This window comes from Leucoraja erinacea, chromosome 4 (genome assembly GCF_028641065.1).
Source record: "Leucoraja erinacea ecotype New England chromosome 4, Leri_hhj_1, whole genome shotgun sequence".
NCBI lineage: Eukaryota > Metazoa > Chordata > Chondrichthyes > Rajiformes > Rajidae > Leucoraja > Leucoraja erinaceus.
In genome coordinates, this window is record NC_073380.1 from 82,636,735 (window position 1) to 82,655,571 (window position 18,837).

Below are 18,837 nucleotides of genomic sequence, written 5' to 3' on the forward strand. Positions count from 1 at the left end.
GATTTTTTTTTCTATTACAAATCTCAAATTGTGGAGTACAGAGGTAAATAAATAAATGATTGGTCTTTGTCTCAAACATTATGGAGGGCACTGTAGCTAAGTAGTGCAACACTGTTTCCTTAACGGCATCATGCTCCATGATTTTAAATATTTAGAATTGTACTTTCTAACTGTAATCCCTTGATTAATTTAAAATTTTGCCATTTATGCATGGTTATTTCAAGTTTAGTTTTATTCATGTTTTTACTAATGGAGAGCCTATTTACCAGGTGGGTCACAAATGAAACTATCAGAATCTAATTATAATCTTGCATTAATTAATTGGTGTGGTGCAGACCTTGAAGAGTAATTGTAGAGTAGTCTCACTTAGAACATGAGGTCGAATGCATTCATGGTAACTGGTAGAGTGTTTTGTCATTTTAATCTCGATACAGTGCATTCAGACCCCTCATTTTTCCACATTTTATTACATTATAGCCTTTTTCTAAAATGGATTAAAAAATTTTTTTGTCATCAATCTACACACAATACCCCATAATAAAAGCAAAAACAGGTGTTTAGCAATTATTGCAAAGTAATTAAAAAGAAATAACTTAAATATCACATTTATATAAATATTCAGACCCTTTACTCAGTACTTTGTTGAGGCACCTTTGGCAGCGATTACAGCCTCAGGTCTTCTTGGGTATGATGCTACAAGCTTGGCACACCTGTATTTTGGTAATTTCTCCCACTCTTCTCTGCAAATCCTCTCAAACTCTGTGAGGTTGGGTGGGAAGCATCGATGCACAACTATTTTCAGGTCCCTCCAGAGATGTTTGATCGGGTTCAAGTCCGGGCACTGGCTGGGCCACTCAAGGACATTCACAGACTTGTCACGAAACCACTCCTGCGTTGTCTTGGCTGTGTGCTTAGGGTCGTTGTCCTGTTGGAAGGTGAACCTCTGCCCCAGTCTGAGGTCCAGAAAACTCTGGAGCAGGTTTTCATCAAGGATCTCTCTGAACTTTGCTCCATTCATCTTTCCCTCGATCCTGATTAGTCTTGCAGAAAAATATCCCCACAGCATGATGCTGCCACCACCATGCTTCACCGAAGGTATGGTATTGGCCAGGTGATGAGCGGTGCCTGGTTTCCTCCAGGCGTGATGCTTGGCATTCAGGCCAAAGGGTTCAATCTTGGTTGCATCAGACTAGAGAATCTTGTTGAGATTCGTTTAGGTGCCTTTTTACAAACTCCAAGCGGGCTGTCATGTGCCTTTTACTGAGGAGTGGCATCTGTCTGGCCACTCTACCATAAAGGCCGGAGTGGTGGAGTGCTGCAGATATAGTTGTCCTTCTGGAAGGTTCTCCGATCTCCACAGAGGAGCTTTGTCAGAATGACCATCGGGTTCTTGGTCACCTCCCTGACCAAGGCCGATCTCCCCTGATTGCTCAGTTTGGCCGGGTAACCAGCTCTATGCAAAGTCCTGGTGATTCTATTTAAGAATGACAGAGGCCACTGTGCTCTTCGGGACCTGCAATGCTGCAGAAATTGTTTTATACCCTTCCCCAGATCTGCGTTTCGACACAATCCTGTCTAGGAGGTCTATGGACAATTTATTTCATCTTCATGGCTTGATTTTTGCTCTGACATGCACTGTCAACTGTGGGACTTTATATTACAGGCGTGTGCCTTTCCAAATCATGTCCAATCAATTTAATTTACCACTGGTAGACTCCAATCAAGTTGTAGAAACATCTCAAGGATAATCAATGGAAACAGGATGAACCGAAGCTCAATTTTGAGTGTCATAGCAAAGAGTGTGAATACTACTGTAAATGTAATATTTCAGTTATTTCTTTTTAATTACTTTGCCAAAATGTCTAAACACCTGTTTTCGCTTCTTCATTCTAGGGTATAGTGTGTAAATTGATTTTTAAAAAATCCATTCTAAAATAAGGCTGTAACGTAACAAAATGTGGAAAAAGTGAAGGGGTTTGAATACTTTGTGAATGCACTGTAGGAAGTTAAACATTAGCAGAGTCACTCTTGCTGATAGGAATTCAGTGAAGTGAAAGAGCAAATGCTCAGAGAATGGGTTGAGGCTCTGTGCAAATAGTTTTAAGATTGCAGTTTAGCTAACAGCACTCCTTGTCAGCTATGGGTCTTGTAATGGAAGAAAGAAGATTGGAGACCAGAGAAGAAACGGTTTACAGTGTTTCCTATCCAATATTTAATATTTAACCAACATTACCAAAGAGAAAGTATGTCATTGGTGAGACTAGGGGTTATGGAAGAAGGTGGGAGAATGGGGTTAGGAGTGGGAGATTGATCATCCATGATTGAATGGCGGAGTAGACTTGATGGGCCAAATGGCCTAATTCTGCTCCAATCACTTAGTTACACCTGGAGTACTGCGTACAGTTTTGGTCTCCTTGTCCAAAAAAAGCTGTACTCACCAGAGATGGAATTAAAGATAGACACTAAAATGCTGGAGTAAATCAGTGGGTCAGGCAGCATCTCTGGAGAAAAGGAATCAATGGCATTTTGGGTCAAAACCCTTGTTCGACCCGATGCATCACCTATTCCTTTTCTTCAGAGATGCTGCCTGACCGCTGAGTTACTCCAGCATTTTGTATCTATCTTTGAGTGTAAACCAGCATCTGCAGTTCCTTCCTACATAGAGATGGAATAAACTCAGAATCACCAGATGGCGATTCACCACCTGGGATGGAAGGTTTGCTGCATGGGAAGAGACTGAATAGGCAGGGTCTACATTCTCTGGACTTTGGAAGAATGAGAGGTGATCTAACTGAAATTTACAAACGTCTGACAGACAGGAAACAAAGAGGGTGTTTCTATTGTTTTAGGAATTGTGAAGTGGAAGTCATTCTGAACATGAGGGACTGGTCATTTAGACTTAAAATGAGCAAAATGCTCTTCACCCTGAAAAAGGTGAATCTTTGGAGTATTCTAGCCCAATGAGCAATGGAGACTGGATCATTAAGTTAAATCAAAACAAAGATTGATAGATTTCTGGATATTAATGGGTCTGTCCCACTTAGGCGACTTTTTAGGCAACTGCGGGAGAGTATGCAGTCGCCACATGGTCACCACATGTTCGCGGGTGGTTGCCGGGGAGTGAGCAGATCCCGCATTCTGGACCTCATTATGGTCGCCGCAAATTTTTCAACATGATGAAAAATTAGCGGCGATGAGAATGAAGCTGCCATGGAGAGCAGCAAGAATTCTTGTGCTGTAGGCGGGTTGCCTGGAGGTCAAAGGTTGTAGTTCTCGTAGTTTGTAGCCGGTGCTGACCGGTGAATTTCATTGGCTCATTGGGAGGAAAAACGTAAGCAGTAGTTTTCAGAGCCAAGGATAACCGACTGGTAATGGTAAATGTCCGCCGAGCTTCACAGCTGTGTATCTCTAGCTTATTAAAAGTTGTCTCAAATCCTTCTCCCACAAATGGGCCTTTATGGAAGAGTGGCAAGAAGAAAGCCATTGTTGAAAAAAAGCCATAAGAAGTCCCGTTTGCAGTTTGCCACAAGCCATGTGGGGGACACAGCAAACATGTGGAGGAAAGTGCTCTGGTCAGATGAGACCAAAATTGAAGATTTTGGCCTAAATGCAAAACGCTTTGAGTGGTGGAAAACTAACACTGCACATCACCCTGAACACACCATCCCCACTGTGAAACATGGTGGTGGCAGCATCATGCTGTGGGGATGCTTTTCTTCAGCAGGGACAGGGAAGCTGGTCAGAGTTGATGGGAAGATGGATGGAGCCAAATACAGGGCAATCTTGGAAGAAAACCTGTTAGAGTCTGCAAAAGACTTGAGACTGGGGCGGAGGTTCACCTTCCAGCAGGACAACAACCCTAAACATACAGCCAGAGCTACAATGGAATGGTTTAGATCAAAGCATATTCATGTGTTAGAATGGCCCAGTCAAAGTCCAGACCTAAATCCAATTGAGAATCTCTGGCAAGACTTGAAAATTGCTGTTCACAGATGCTCTCCATCCAATCTGACTGAGCTTGAGCTATTTTGCAAAGAAGAATGGGCAAAAATTTCAGTCTCTAGATGTGCAAAGCTGGTAGAGACATACCCCAAAAGACTTGCAGCTGTAATTGCAGCGAAAGGTGGTTCTACAAAGTATTGACTCAGGGGGGCTGAATACTTTTGCACGCCACACTTTTCAGTTTTTTATTTGTAAAAAAATTTGAAAACCATGTATCATTTTCCTTCCACTTCACAATTATGCACCACTTTGTGTTGGTCTATCACATCAAATCCCAATAAAATACATTTACGTTTGTGGTTGTAATGTGACAAAATGTGGAAAAGTTCAAGGGGTATGAAAACTTTTGCAAGCCACTGTATATAAACCTTGCAAATCTCAGCATTAATTTTAGAAGATTGTGAACATGACATTAAATACCTGCGTAAATCCATAAGCTCTGGGACCTCAATACTATTTCTTTGTGTGTTATGGCCAGAATGCAGACCCTGAAAAAGACAAGGAACCCTGCAATGCTGAGGAGCTGGAGGAGTGTGACCGCTTCCCTGAGGATTCTTCCAGTTTAACTCGATTTGATAGTGACACCTTGAAACCAACACATGTGGTAAGTGGCCAACCTGTTTTCGAAATGATGGAATTAGGCGGGGTGTTGTTGCTGCCCTTAATTGCTTAATTACTAAATCATTAGCAAAAGTTGGTGATTATTTTGCTTCAATTTGGCTGCAGAATCAGCCTCCTGGTCTCCTTGTACATAGTAATTTAGTGGTCTGAATTAACCTCTCTCTGTGTTCAATAATATCTGAACCCACTGCTCTTTTCTCCTGCAAGCCATTACTCACAGTGTTTAAGAGGGAACTGCAGATGCTGGAGAATCGAAGGTTACACAAAAAAGCTGGAGAAACTCAGCGGGTGCAGCAGCATCTATGGAGCGAAGGAAATAGGCAACGTTTCGGACCGAAACGTTCTGAAGAAGGGTTTCGGCCCGAAACGTTGCCTATTTCCTTCGCTCCATAGATGCTGCTGCACCCGCTGAGTTTCTCCAGCTTTTTTGTGTAACCAGCCATTACTCACAAGCTTGTTTTCAAAATACATGCATTTTAAAATGGGCTCTGGTTTGTAGGGTGGCTTGTGTTTGCTATGCTGTAATATTAATGAGTTAAATGAAATTAAAAATGAAACATATTACAGAACCCATCATAATCAGAAGTCTCACATGGAGTTTTTTTCAGACCCATGGCCAGGCCCAGCCCTTGGGTCATTTTCAGCTCCTCTGAAAGACTGCTTCAGATCATTATGTAGCTCCCAGCTTCAGAATCATCACTAGGGATTGAAAGGCAGGGTTTGGTCTAAGCTCATATAGAAATAGTTAAAAATGCATCTTTATCTTGAGCAACCTCTATTTCTACCTCTGTTACCCTGCCTTATAAATTATCCCAAACAATTGTTTGAATAGAGAGATTGTTCCTGCTGGTCAATTGATTGAAGCATCCTCTGTTTCTACTTTATTAGCTTTGAAGTAAAGATTTGAGATTACTGTTTAACAATTGATATACTTTGATCTTCACGGTGAAACTTAACCTTCTCTAATCCTTTCTGTGACTCATCCTCTTTGCACTTTGGCCATTTCTATCCTGCTGGGTGATTGATCAATTCTGCAGCAATGGTAATATGATTTTCAGTCTTTGACTTCCACTCCAGAAGAAAATTCTTTGTTCACTAAGCCTGTTCAGGTCACCCTTCAAGTACCCTTTCAGTCACTTTATAACTGAGTTTGACCATTCTTCTCTTGTTGTAAACCCTATAACCAGAATCGTCAGGGTGATTATTCCAGAACATGCATATCCATTTCCTAGCAGAAAGTCTAGCCTAAACTAATAGTTAGATTACATCAGTGTCGAATGCTTGGAGTCCAGTGATTGGTTAACTTGGATCAGCCATGGCCCCTGGCTTGACCGTATATAGGGCATCTCAAAGCATTCGAAAGCCAATAGGTTATTTTGAGATCCAGTCTTTGTTGTGGAAACACAACAGTTCATTTCCATACATCAATTAGCGCAATGATCTGATTTAATAATGAGGATTGCAGATGGATATTCAGCGGGACAGTAGGGATAATTGCATTATTTTTCTTTGGAATTGTTAGGATCTATGATGCTCCTCCATTAACCACATGAGGCCTTCATGTGATGTTTACTTCAAAAGCTGATGCCTTTGATGGTGTGGGACCGCGTGGCATTCTCTTGTTATGGCATTGAAGTGTTAGCATCAATATTTTTCTGTCTTTGCGCTATTGTAGTTTATTTGTTTGTTTTTTCATATATTGATATATACTGTACTATTTTTGTTGTTTATTATGGATTTTACAAAGTACTATGTTTTTCTGTTGTGCTGCTGTAAGTAAGAATTTAAGTGTTCCATATCAGAACATATGATTCTTAAACACTCTTGACTCCTGATTATCTCTTATATTTGGAATGAACTAACCCAGAGCCACCCGACTCGGAAGCATAAGTGCTGCCCCTGAAGTATTCTGGGCCTGATTGTATTGGGCAGGCGGGAGCAACAGATTTGGTGGCACTGGGGAGCCTCTTTGGCAGGGGACAACACAAACCCTGCCCTGGTTAGTCTAAAAATGACACCTGATCCAAGTTCCAGGACACATTAGCCTTTTAAATGGTCCCATTTACACCCTTGATACTACAGCTGAATCATCCAAAGGAATATCATGGCCTCAACATCATTTTATGGCATAGTCTTCCCATTTCATAGGATACCTGAAAACCAGCTCATGAGTAATGCCTTGTGGGAGAGGAGAGCACTGGATTCATATTATTGAACAGAGAGAGAGGTCTATTCAGGCCACAGAATTACTATGTACAAGGAGACCCGAAGGCTAATCATGGGGCTTTGTCGAAGCAAAAAATCCCACTTGGAACACTTTTCTCGATACTTGGGCCAAAGTAATGAATAACATCTAAAATGTGATCTTACTGGTGATGCAGACCTTCATTATTATGGTTTTAAGCTGGGAATATTATCTTTGATTTGATTTTTGCTAAAGGTTTTACTTTAAAAATTGTGGGAAACAATCTAAATAATCCGTGCTCACTTATTTTTGAATAGCAAATCAGGCAGTTGCAATGTTGTAGCAGCGTGATCAACTTAACTTATTTTAATCCAATGCCATTTTATACGAGTAACTGAAACAGAGTAGATGACAATTCGGTCTCCGAAAGCTCTTTGCTCAAACGTTTCAACACAAATCCATTGCAAAATTGATTTGTTTACCTTTTAAAATGAAGAGAGGTTTCTGTAAACATTCCCACATGCTCCAACAAGTTTCTGATTGATAGATATTTTACCTGCATCCTATTGAAGTCTGTGTCACCTGTTTCTGTAGTGCTAGCAAATTTCAGTCTGTAAGTGAATTAACCTCCTAGTACAGCCCAACACAGACAGGCCTGCTGATAGCCAAGAGTCCCTGCCAGATTAGTACCTGACCAGTAAGCAATTTTCTTTCATCTTTGCTATGGGGTTGGCTCAGAATTTTGGAACATTCATCTATAGGATATACGCTGTTGTACCTTCTTGCTGAGACTGATCCACAAAATAAACAGCAGAGTTTTGGATAATAATATTCAATTTTGAAACAATCATGGTACATATAGCCAGAAGAGCTGCATGAATTTATTTATTTTCAATCTGAAAACATTATTGCAATTTAAAAACTGGGAGAATCGTTTTTAAGAAAAGCCAATGTTATTGAGGACCTAGTGTATTTGTGATAACCGTTGTATCGGATTAGCCAAGTTATTTATGACAACCTTTATTGCATTTAAAAATCCTATATGGCCTTGAGCATATCAGAAATGTTTTGCAAGTGAAATTTATCAGAAAAGGATATTCTGGCAAATTTATGTGCTATACCTTTGATCTAATACAGTAGTCCCAGTACATTGAGCAGCGCCTTGAATAATGCTGTGTGTTTATACGATGCAATGGCCTCCCTGAATTGGTGAGCCTGTGCTTATTGGATTGCACTGGTGATATGCTGAGTTTTACACAACTGGAATCTGTCAGAGGTCTGAAAATAACAAAGATGGCAAACTGCAAACTCTATTTTGTACATTTTTGCCTTGAGATGTCAAATGGAATTATTTGTTGACTTGTTGAGATTAGTCTGGAATACAGCAGTCTACGATCTAATCAATATGAGCATGCAGAAGCATTAAGTTGTATGGAATCGCTTTTGCAGCCAGTTATGAAGGTGCACATGATGGAGTGTAGTGAAGCCACATTTCATTGAAATAACACCATACAGAAATTGAAAAATAATCTTATCAAGCATATTAAAAATGCACGATAGAAGCAGTGCAGGAATATTATTAATGCCAAGTCTTGTACAGGAAAAAACTGGTCTTAGAATATGCAGAAGAGAATATTTATACATTGATAAAATACAGTGATTTAGTTGTTCAAATGAATTCCTTACCGGTTCAATAATGCCATTCTTCTTCATTGAAGTGTCTTTGGGTATATGTGACATCAAAATATTGCAGTTGCTGAAACTTAACACATTTCTCATGAATTACAATGGTTTGTTTGAATATTGATAGCTTGTTGGTCACAAATGAATGCATAACTAGAACTGTGTAGGAAGGAACTGCAGATGCTGGTTAAAACCGAAGATAGACACAAAAACTGGAGTAACTCAGCGGGACAGGCAGCATCTCTGGAGAGAAGGAATGGGTGATGTTTTGGGTCGAGACACTTCTTCAGACTGGTTAGTGATAAGGGAAATGAGAGATGGATGATGATGTAGAGAGATAAAGAAAAATGAATGAAATATGTGCAAAAAAGTAATGATAAAGGAAACAGGCCATTGTTTGCTGTTTGTTGGGTGAAAACAAGAAGCTAGTGCAACCTGGGTGGGGGAGGGATAGAGAGACAGAGAGAGAATACCGAGGCTACCTAAAGTTAGAAAAAATCAATATTCATACCATACGTAAGCTGCCCAAGCAAAATTTGAATTTTGTGTTTGAGTTTAAACTGCGTCGCGGCACTAGCAATCCAGGCTTAATGCTGATCTCAGATGCTGTCTCTGTGGAGTTAGCATCCCTCACAGCACTAGCAGCTTGGGATTAATGCTGAAATTGAAGAGATGTATTCAAAATCATGGGTGTTTTGATAAAGTAAGCAGAAGGGAAATATATAGACTGAAGGGACAAGATGACTGTGTTGAATCAGTAGTAATACAATACAATACAATACAAAGCACTTTATTAGTCCCCGAGGGGCAATTTAAAGGGCGCATTACAGTAGCTTTTTTAAAAAGGGACACAATCAACAAACATAAGCAACACACGAAAAGACAAACATTCAAAGCTACCCTCTGCACCGACCGGTCGACCGCACGAGCAGTGACCCGGATAGACTTACTGCAGCCATACATACAAAACGAAAAAGACCCGAGACACAACATAATTTACATAAACATCCATCACATGGCTGTGATGGAAGGCAAAAAAAAACTTCTCTCTCCACTGCACTCTCCCCCCCCCGATGTCAGAGTCAAAGTCAAAGCCCCCGGCTGGCGATGGCGATTGTCCCGCAGCCATTAAAGCCACGCCGGGTGGTGCAAGGTCGCACACCGGGTCTTGGTGTTAGAGCCCCCGGCGTGCGCTCGCACAGTCCCGCGGCCATTCCAAGCCGCACGGGGCGGTGATGTAAGGCCCCGCTCCAGGAGCTCTTCAACCCCGCAACTCGGGCAGGAGAAGTCGCCGTTGCGGAAGCCCCGAAAAGCGGTCTCCCTCCAGTGACCCGCGGGCTCCCGGTGCCGCCGTCCGCCAGACCCGCAGTTGCAGCCTCCGAATCTCCGGAGGTCGGGCCGCAGCAGCAGCAGCGCTCCACCACCGCTCCACCCGCTCCGGACTCGGCCAGCCCCGCGACGGTGAGTAGTCCGCAGCTCCGCAACTGGAGTCCCCGGTCGTTCCTGCCGGAGGCCGCTCCACGTTGCCCAGCCTCAACGACAACGGAGACCCGACAAAGAAAGGTCGGGTCTCCCGTGCAGGGGAAAGATTTTAGAGTTACCACTCCCCCAGCCCCCCCACCCCCCCCCCCCCCCCCCCCACACACACACACACCCCGATAAAAAATAACAAAAAACTACATAGAAACGAGACAAAAATAATAAAAATACAGACGACTGCAGAGGCCGCTGCTGACGAGAGTCGCACCGCCCACCAAAAAAAGGCAAAAAAAGGAAGGCAAATGCAATGTTAGCATTTATTTTGAGGGCTTTAGAATATAACAATAGAGATGTACTGCTGAGGCTTTATAAGACTGGTCATTTAAAGTATCGTGAGCAGTTTGAGCTAACGATTAACCCATGATTGGGTTAATGTATGATGAGCATTTGACAGCACTAGGCCTGTACTCGCGGGAGTTTAGAAGGATGAGGTGGACCTCATTGAAACATCAAATAGTGAAAGGTCTAGATAGAATGGATATAGAGAGAATGTTTTCACTACTGGGAGAGTCTAGGAACAGAGGGCATAGCCTCAGAATAATCCCTTAGAAAAAAGATGAGGAGGAATTTCTTTAGTTGGAGGGTAGTCTGTGAAATTCATTGCTTCAGATGGCTGTGGAGGTCAAGTCTTTGGGCATTTTTAAAGCAAAGATTGACAGATTCTTGATCAGTAAGGAAGTCAGGGGTTATGAGGCAAAGGCAGGAGAATACGATTGAGAGGGAAATAGATCAGCCATGATTATGCTCCTATGACATGAATTTATTAATTTATATGTGCCTTGGATGATTGCATAATTTGCTGAGGAGACACAGATAAGGATGAAATATGTTGTAAAGAGCTTAAAGAAAGGGAAAAAATATGATCGCTTAACTGAATTGACAAAGATCTTGAACGTGGACTATAATATGGAAAACTGAAAATCTTTTTGGCAAAAAATTAAGCATATTATCGAAATGCTAAGAGATTGCCGGACTCTGAAATGCAGAGGGATCAGGGTGCCCTGGCATATGATTCATAAAATAATAATGTGCGGATACCGCAAGTAATTGGGAAACATGACAGAATCTTATAATTTATTGCAAAGGTTGATGAATATCTTAATTGGGAGGCCATGCTTCAGTTATAGAAGTCCTTGGAATCATGTGCGTAGTATTGGTCTTATTTTTGGAAGCAGTTGAGAAGGTTTTCTACAATAATACTTGGAATGCTCAGGTTTTCTTACAAAGATTGCGCAGATAAGTTTTGTATTTGCTTGAGTTAAGACTGAGATGGGACTTAAATCAAACATGGAAGATCCAGAGGGCTCTTGACAGAGTAGATGTAGAGAGGATGTTTCATCTTGTGAGAAAGGTGTATAGATCATTGGCAGGATAAAAAAAATCATGATGGGATGGGTAGATGGCAGGCACGTGCCGTGAGTAATTACTCAAGGTAGGCAGTCAGTCGGCTTTTAAAAAAAAAATCTTGAACCGCGCATGCGCAGATTGTTCTCTCCGTAAAAAAATAAAAATAAGTAACAATTCAATTTTCCCAAGGCTTCTAAATCTCCTTCATTTTTTAATTACTGAATGGGTGAGGGACGGAGGATGAAGGCAGGTGGAGAGATGGTGGGGAAAACGGGAGCACACCGGGACGTTGAATCAGTTGTCATCTTATTGAATGACAATACTAATTCAGGGGACCAATTGGAGGGAGAGTTCCTTTCATAGCATGTGGAGAGTCTGTGCCAGGGGTTAAAGATGCGGGGAGGGCAGGAGTGTTGAGAAGGAGGGGGTCGGAGATCATGTCAGACTCACTAACCGCTGCCACAGCACTCCGGGCATGGACAGCAGAACTGGGCGCCACTTCCGGGGAAGGAAGCAGCTTGGGTGACTGCGAGCGGCCGCTGGGACCCGACAGCAGAACCAGCTGCCACTTCAGTGCCATCTGCCGACCCACTCACTTCTGGCAGTGCTCTCCGTCTGAAAACCCCTCTCCTGCCACTCGCCGGCCTCACTCATGTCAGCCGCTTCCCGCAAATCCTTGAATTCCGACAGCTGAGTAACCTCAATTGGTCCCTTGAGCGTGCTGTCGGAATTTAAGGATTTGCGGGAAGCGGCTGACATGAATGAGGCCGGCGAGCGGCAGGAGAGAGGTTTTCAGACGGAGAGCACTGTCAGAGATGAGCGAGGACCAGCAGAACGAGCTGTCCAGTCCCGGCAGCCACTCGCAGCCACCTGAGCTAATTCACACCCCAGCCACAGTGCGGTGGCTCTTGTGCCCGGAGCGTCGCAAGTGGGTTACTGGCCCCGATCCCCTCCTTCACAACGCTCCTGCCCTCCCCGCAACTTTACCCTGGGCCAGACTCCCCAAACACTGTGAAAGGAGCTCTCCCCCACCCTGGGAAATACAGTATTTAAAAACATAAAGCACCAAGAAATGTACTTACCACGTTATTGGTACACAAACTCTATTCTTCACTCTTTGTTTCCTAAGATACTCTTAAAATAATGACAATCCATATTTGAAAAAACCCCCCAAGAAACTCGCGCTGCGCATGGGCAGTACTGCAAAGACAGAATTTCAGCTGCCTTCAGCCCCGCTTGTCAATGACGGCTTGAAGCAGCGCTGATAAGATCAGCTATAATCTTATTGAGTGTTGATGGGGCCGACTCCAGCTCCAGAATTTGCTCCTGTGGCTTGAACCCGTAACCTCATGCTAGTTTCCACTGTCGGTTCCTATTATATCAATTTGCATTGTTCTTCTGCAGCCAGTGGCGGAAATACCGGGGGGGGGAGGGGCCAGGGGACACACGTCCCCCCTCTGTTTTGAGAGGTGTGGGACCCCCCCCCACCCCCCCCCCCCCCCCCCTCCCCCCGACCACCCCCCCCCCCCCCCCCCCCCGTTTGTATCCGGATTTTTAAATCTGGTGAAAAATCTCTTGCTATGTCGCCGCGAGACAAGGGGGGGTGGGAATGCATGATCGAGGGCGCCGATTAGATACAGAGACGTCGGTCAACAGGCAATGGGGGCGGAACATGATGATTCCGATGACTGGAGGAGAGAGGTGTCGGTCAGAGGCAGACGTAGGGGGGGTGGGACTGAGGATAGAGTGCGGTGATTGGAGGAGGGAGACGTGCCCAGGTCATAGGGTCACAACGACAGCCCTGGACACAGACCTGCGCCTCATCCGCAGCCAGGATCGATCCCGGCCGGCTCTCCGGCGGTGCAATCGTTGCCGAACCGCCACTGGACCATCCCCATCCCCACCCGAGTGTCCCCCAGGGGTGGCCAGAGACGTCGGAAGTCAGACGGGCGCGGTGCCCCCAGGCCCACAGCCAGCTCAGAGAAGCAGTGCTAAGCCCAGCTCAACTCTGCGTCTCCCGCAGGGTTAACCTACAGGCCTGCCTGGACGTATGGGAAATATGGCCCTGGTTTACAGCCAGTGCGGAGAAGCAGCGCTAGCTCCACGGCTCCGGACTGGCATTCCGTCAGTCCAGGCAGGGCTGGAGGTTAACCCGGCGAGACAGGCAGAGTGGCGCTGCATTTAGTAGCGATGTTACAAAACTCACCTTCAGCGGCGCTGCAGTTCTGCCACTGGCCGTGTGCGCAACTTTGGCGCCTTTGAGGGGGGGCGGGATTAAAATCCAGTTTTGTACTGCCTGTCGGAGGCGGATTTCCATCGGTACTGCTAGCTGCTGATGAAAAATCGATTGGACTTCCGCTCTCGGTTTCTTTTTAAATCGCTAGACAATTTAATAGTTAGATTAAAATAAAAAACGACTTCTAACGCCCTCAACGCTTACAACGTGACGGATCGCAAGAACGGGACAAAACAAAGGGTAAGTCGTCTATTTTACATATAATCTTGCTTCTTGGGATGGCTTTAATCTAATTTTACGTTTCGAAAATGTTATTTGGGCCCCATACGAACCACCAGTATCTTTCCTGCCGATATGGGGTTCAAATTCACCACAAATGCAATGTTCCAATCGATCGCATTCCAGAAGCAAGATGATTAAAATGCCCATTTTGTTTGGACAATAATGTCATAAGCCGTCCAAATTGTCTATATTTTGTGTTATTCTCTCTCCATGATCGTTATTTTTAAACTAAATATTCATAACAGTTTGAGTCACATGTATTGTGCAAAATACAATAATTTTGATTATATTTTGAGAAACATTAAATTGCTTCTATCTGGCATATAAATTCACGACAGTGAGATTTAAAAATCATGTTATATTGTGAATTCCTATGTGGACGGGATTAGTTTGTTATTTGGATACAGGCTATTTAAAAAAAAATCCTTTTCTTAAGAAATGTAATCTACAGGACATTTCTTAATGGGAAAGTAGTGGGCAGAAAGGCACGTCATGTGTGGTTTTAAGAGCAAAAACTTGTAGTTTACAATGCCTAAATTGAAAAGTTGCGGAAAAACAAGGTGTACAGTTGCCTATTGGTTACAATCTGAGGAGTATGATGATACTACTGATTATGATATGCCAATGTACCAGCTAGCAACTGATCTTCTCCAAAAAGACTTGGTCTATTGCTAGAAATTGTAATTTATTTACCTATCTGTTACGGACTTACAGCATATAATACAATAATATTAAAGTTCTGATCTTGAGAATATCACATTTTTGAATTTTCAAGGCAGTCTGGGTGTTTATTACTATTTCCGTCACAACGGTCAATTTTGTAATTAGCTACAATTAGGTAATTAACCAATTATATGCTTTAATTTTAGGTCATCCAAGTAAGATCTTATATTTGTTTCAGAATGCTTCAATCTATAATAACTGAAAATGTAATTCAGTTCTCTTAATTTTTAAGAAAGTTATGGGCTTTTGACTGTCCTCGATCACAGCTTTTGTGTTGTCAATGGAAAAGCAATAGGGAACAAGATGCTAATTTCCGAGTATGAAAATGGCCATAACCTTTTTTAATACTGAAGATATGAAAGTGAATTAGGTGTCAAATTAAACTTCTTTTTATACTTTATCTGATGGGATAAATTGCAGACTTGATTTTTAAAAATCTCAAAATTTTGTAACATTGCTACATTTAGTACTGGATTGAGCTGTAATTACCCTTCACAGGGCCCACGGCAGAAGCCTTCGAACTCTCGCGTGTGTGTGAGAGTTTGCGCATCCCCAATCAGTACCCCGTTCCTGCCTTCCCCCCATATTCCCAGACCCTAATGCCAATTGTTTCCAATGTACCATAAATAAATGTTTTAATTTTTTTCTCAGGCTGAGATAGAATAGCATTGTCATCTTCAGAATAACAGTTCAATTTTTTTCTTTAAGATACAATACATCACAATATAGATTTTTTTTCACCAACAGCAAGTAACGACAATCAATAAAAAGAATACAGGAACCATGCATTAGTATTTGGTCAATAATTTATTTATGTCTACCCCAGGTTATATGTGTGTATTATTCCCCATTGGAACCTCACAAGTCCAACAAGGCTGAGGAAAATTGCAACTTTTCTAGAGCCAGATTAAACTAAAGAGACAAGGAGCAGAGATTCCTCAGGAGAGTGTCCTAGGTCCAATATCATCACTGAACTCCCCCACGTCAACATCACTATTGATCAGTGTAATGTGAACCAGAGATAAAAGTTAAGGTCTGAGGCAAGCAACTATGTGATTTAGTGAAAAGTTGTGCTGGAATGAATGTGCTTATAACTTGTGAAATTTGATGATCTTTGGCGTTTCGTCTGCCACTATTTTTCCATCCTTGCAATTCAATTCGGACAACAAAGAAGTGATAACTTTATTTATTCAGCATATATTCAGGATAAACTATGCGCATGACAAAGTGTATACTATATTAGTTTATATTTTACTGGCTTCTCGTATTTTATCTAATGATTAAAAGCAAAAATAGACATGAAGGAAGGACTAATGCTCGTAACTAGGCACAGTATATCTCTCAAAGATTTCCCATAAGCTGTAAGGATAGTAAAACCCAGTGGCTGGCGAACAGCCCCAAAACATCATACTTCACAAGTTATTAGATAAAGCACATTTGATACCGGCACAATTCTTCACCGAGATAACTCTCTATTATCGGTCTTTCACAGATTCAATAATAAATTGCCCTTGGTCCACATCATCAGCCAATCTGTGCAGTCAAAATTTAATCCAACTTGAATTTCATTCAGTTTCTCAGCAATAATTGACAAATCATATATTTTTAAATTGAGAAGTATGGGAAATGTAGAGGGAAGAATGACATGGCTATAAACATGACAGGTTTAATAATTCATGGATACAAGTTTTGTCAATCTAACATTCCTTCAAACTGAATCACCGATAGACTCGTGATATCTTCCAAAAAAGTCTAAATCTTATTGAATATTCAAGCTACTGATGTTTCTTTAAAAAAACATATTATTGTAAATTACCACAGAGTGTCTTGGGCATTACCACTGAGCTGCCACCCTCAAATACCCTTGGGTGGAGTGGGACATCATCACCAATAATCAGAGCACAACTGGGCCAGCCACACAAATACAACGGCTACAGCAGCAGGTCTGATGGTGGTTTCCTGAAGCAAGTGGCCTACCTTCTGACTCTCGATAGTCGTTCATGATCACGTTGAAGCTTCATAAAACTTTGATTAGGCCGAATTTGCAGTATTGCTTGCAACACTGGAAGGACGTGGAAGTGCAAAGGAGATTTACTAGAATGCTGCTTGGATTAGAAGGTATTAGCTATAAGGAGAGCCTGGATTGTTGTTTTTTTGGATCTTTGGAGGTTGAAAGGATATATATATATATCCATTTATATATTAAAATATATAAAATTATGAGAGGCCTGGATAGTGTAGACAGTCAGAGCCTTTTTCTCAGGGTAGAAATGTAGAGGGCACAGTTTTAAGTTCAGAAAAAGAAAGTTTAAAGGATATACGCAGGACAAGTTTGTTTTACACAGAGTGATGGATGGCTGGAATGTGCTATGAGACACAGACATCATAGTGTTGATTTAGAAGCTTTTGCATTCGCTTATGGATATGCAGGGGGTGGAGAGTTGTGGATTATAAGCAGGCAGGTGATATTGGTTTAAGTTGTCATGTATCATGATATATCAGATATTGTATATTGTGTATCATAGCAAAAGGATTTGCGTATAGGAGCATTCATAGCAAAAGGATTTGCGTATAGGAGCATTCATAGCAAAAGGATTTGAGTATAGGAGCAGGGAGGTTCTACTGCAGATGTACAGGGTCTTGATGAGACCACACCTTGAGTATTGCGTACAGTTTTGGTCTCCTAATCTGAGGAAAGACATTCTTGCCGTAGAGGGAGTACAGAGAAGGTTCACCAGACTGATTCCTGTGATGTCAGGACTTTCATATGAAGAAAGACTGGATAGACTCGGCTTGTACTCGCTAGAATTTGGAAGATCGAGGGGGGATCTTATAGAAACTTACAAAATTCTTTAGGGGTTGGACAGGCTAGATGCAGGAAGATTGTTCCCGATGTTGGGGAAGTCCAGAACAAGGGGTCACAGTTTAAGGATAAGGGGGAAATCTTTTAGGACCGAGATGAGAAAAACATTTTTCACACAGAGAGTGGTGAATCTCTGGAATTTTCTGCCACAGAAGGTAGTTGAGGCCAGTTCATTGGCTATATTTAAGAGGGAGTTAGATGTGGCCCTTGTGGCTAAAGGGATCAGGGGGTATGGAGAGAAGGCAGGTACAGGATACTGAGTTGGATGATCAGCCATGATCATATTGAATGGCGGTGCAGGCTCGAAGGGCCGAATGGCCTCCTCCTGCACCCTATTTTCTATGTTTCTATGTACGGTGAAAGGCCTGCGCCTTTGTTGTACTGTTCTATGTTCTATTACAAATGTTGAGCAACCTGGCCTATAGATTCATGCTCTCTTCTCCGATCTCTCTATGAATATCAGTGTTGCACACTACATGATCTTGAACATGTAATCTAGGCTAAAGGGATGGTTTGCTTTACTGGTAAAGAAAGTGTCTTTCAAATGAGACATTAAATCAACTCGTTTGGGGCATCAATGATTCCCATGCTCATATTTTAAAAAGCAGCAGGGATGTTCACCTCATTAGCCTAGGGGCAATATTGATTCCTCATATACCACTGAAATGATCTTACGTTGTTCTTTACGGAACCTCACTTGTGTGCAAACTGATTGATGTGTTTCCTGCATTTCAATAGTATCTGCATTTCAAATATTGCATTGGATTTAATGAGCCCTGCGGCAGTGAAGGGTGCAAATGAATGTAAGTTTTTTCTAGGTTACAAATTCTGAATTGGGATTGTGTTGGTTTATATTTGAACAATAAGAGTTTTATTTTAAGCAGTTTATTATCCTTACAAAGCAACTCTAAAATGATGTATACCAAGGTAATGCATTTCCCATTCATTACTCTTTCTGCTTTATAATTTAATTGGGTATTTAATCATGGTAAGAATTCTAAGCAACTTTCTGATCTGCATATGTAAATTAATAGTGAATTTATTCAGATTGCAAAATATGATCATGGCAATTACTGGTTAATGTTCATATTTGCTTATCAGTAACTGGAAGTCTTAGTATTGAAGAGTGCTTTGATTAATGTATAGGCTATGACAGTTTCCTTGCTCTCCTATAATTGGCATTCATGGGCTTATTTTTGTTTCCCTTGTGCCTTGGTCTGATTTGTTTGTGCAGTTGTTAATGTCATAACCCAAGTGCTCGTGACTTGCATGCCAATTTTCAGTTTCTCTGCCCAACCTCATTATTCTTTTCTGCAATCTCCCAGGAAGATCCGACCTCTTGTCATTTCCTGCCAC

The 18,837-nt window shown here is 42.1% G+C and overlaps 1 protein-coding gene across 1 annotated transcript in view; it reads left to right on the plus strand.

Moving 5' to 3' along the window:
- nudcd1 (NudC domain containing 1) overlaps positions 1-18,837 on the plus strand; it is a 168,012-nt gene that overhangs the window by 139,925 nt on the left and 9,250 nt on the right. Inside the window, exon 9 of the mRNA XM_055634672.1 lies at positions 4,481-4,606. Within this exon, the coding sequence (XP_055490647.1) occupies positions 4,481-4,606 (126 nt within the window). The remainder of the gene's footprint in view (positions 1-4,480; positions 4,607-18,837) is intronic.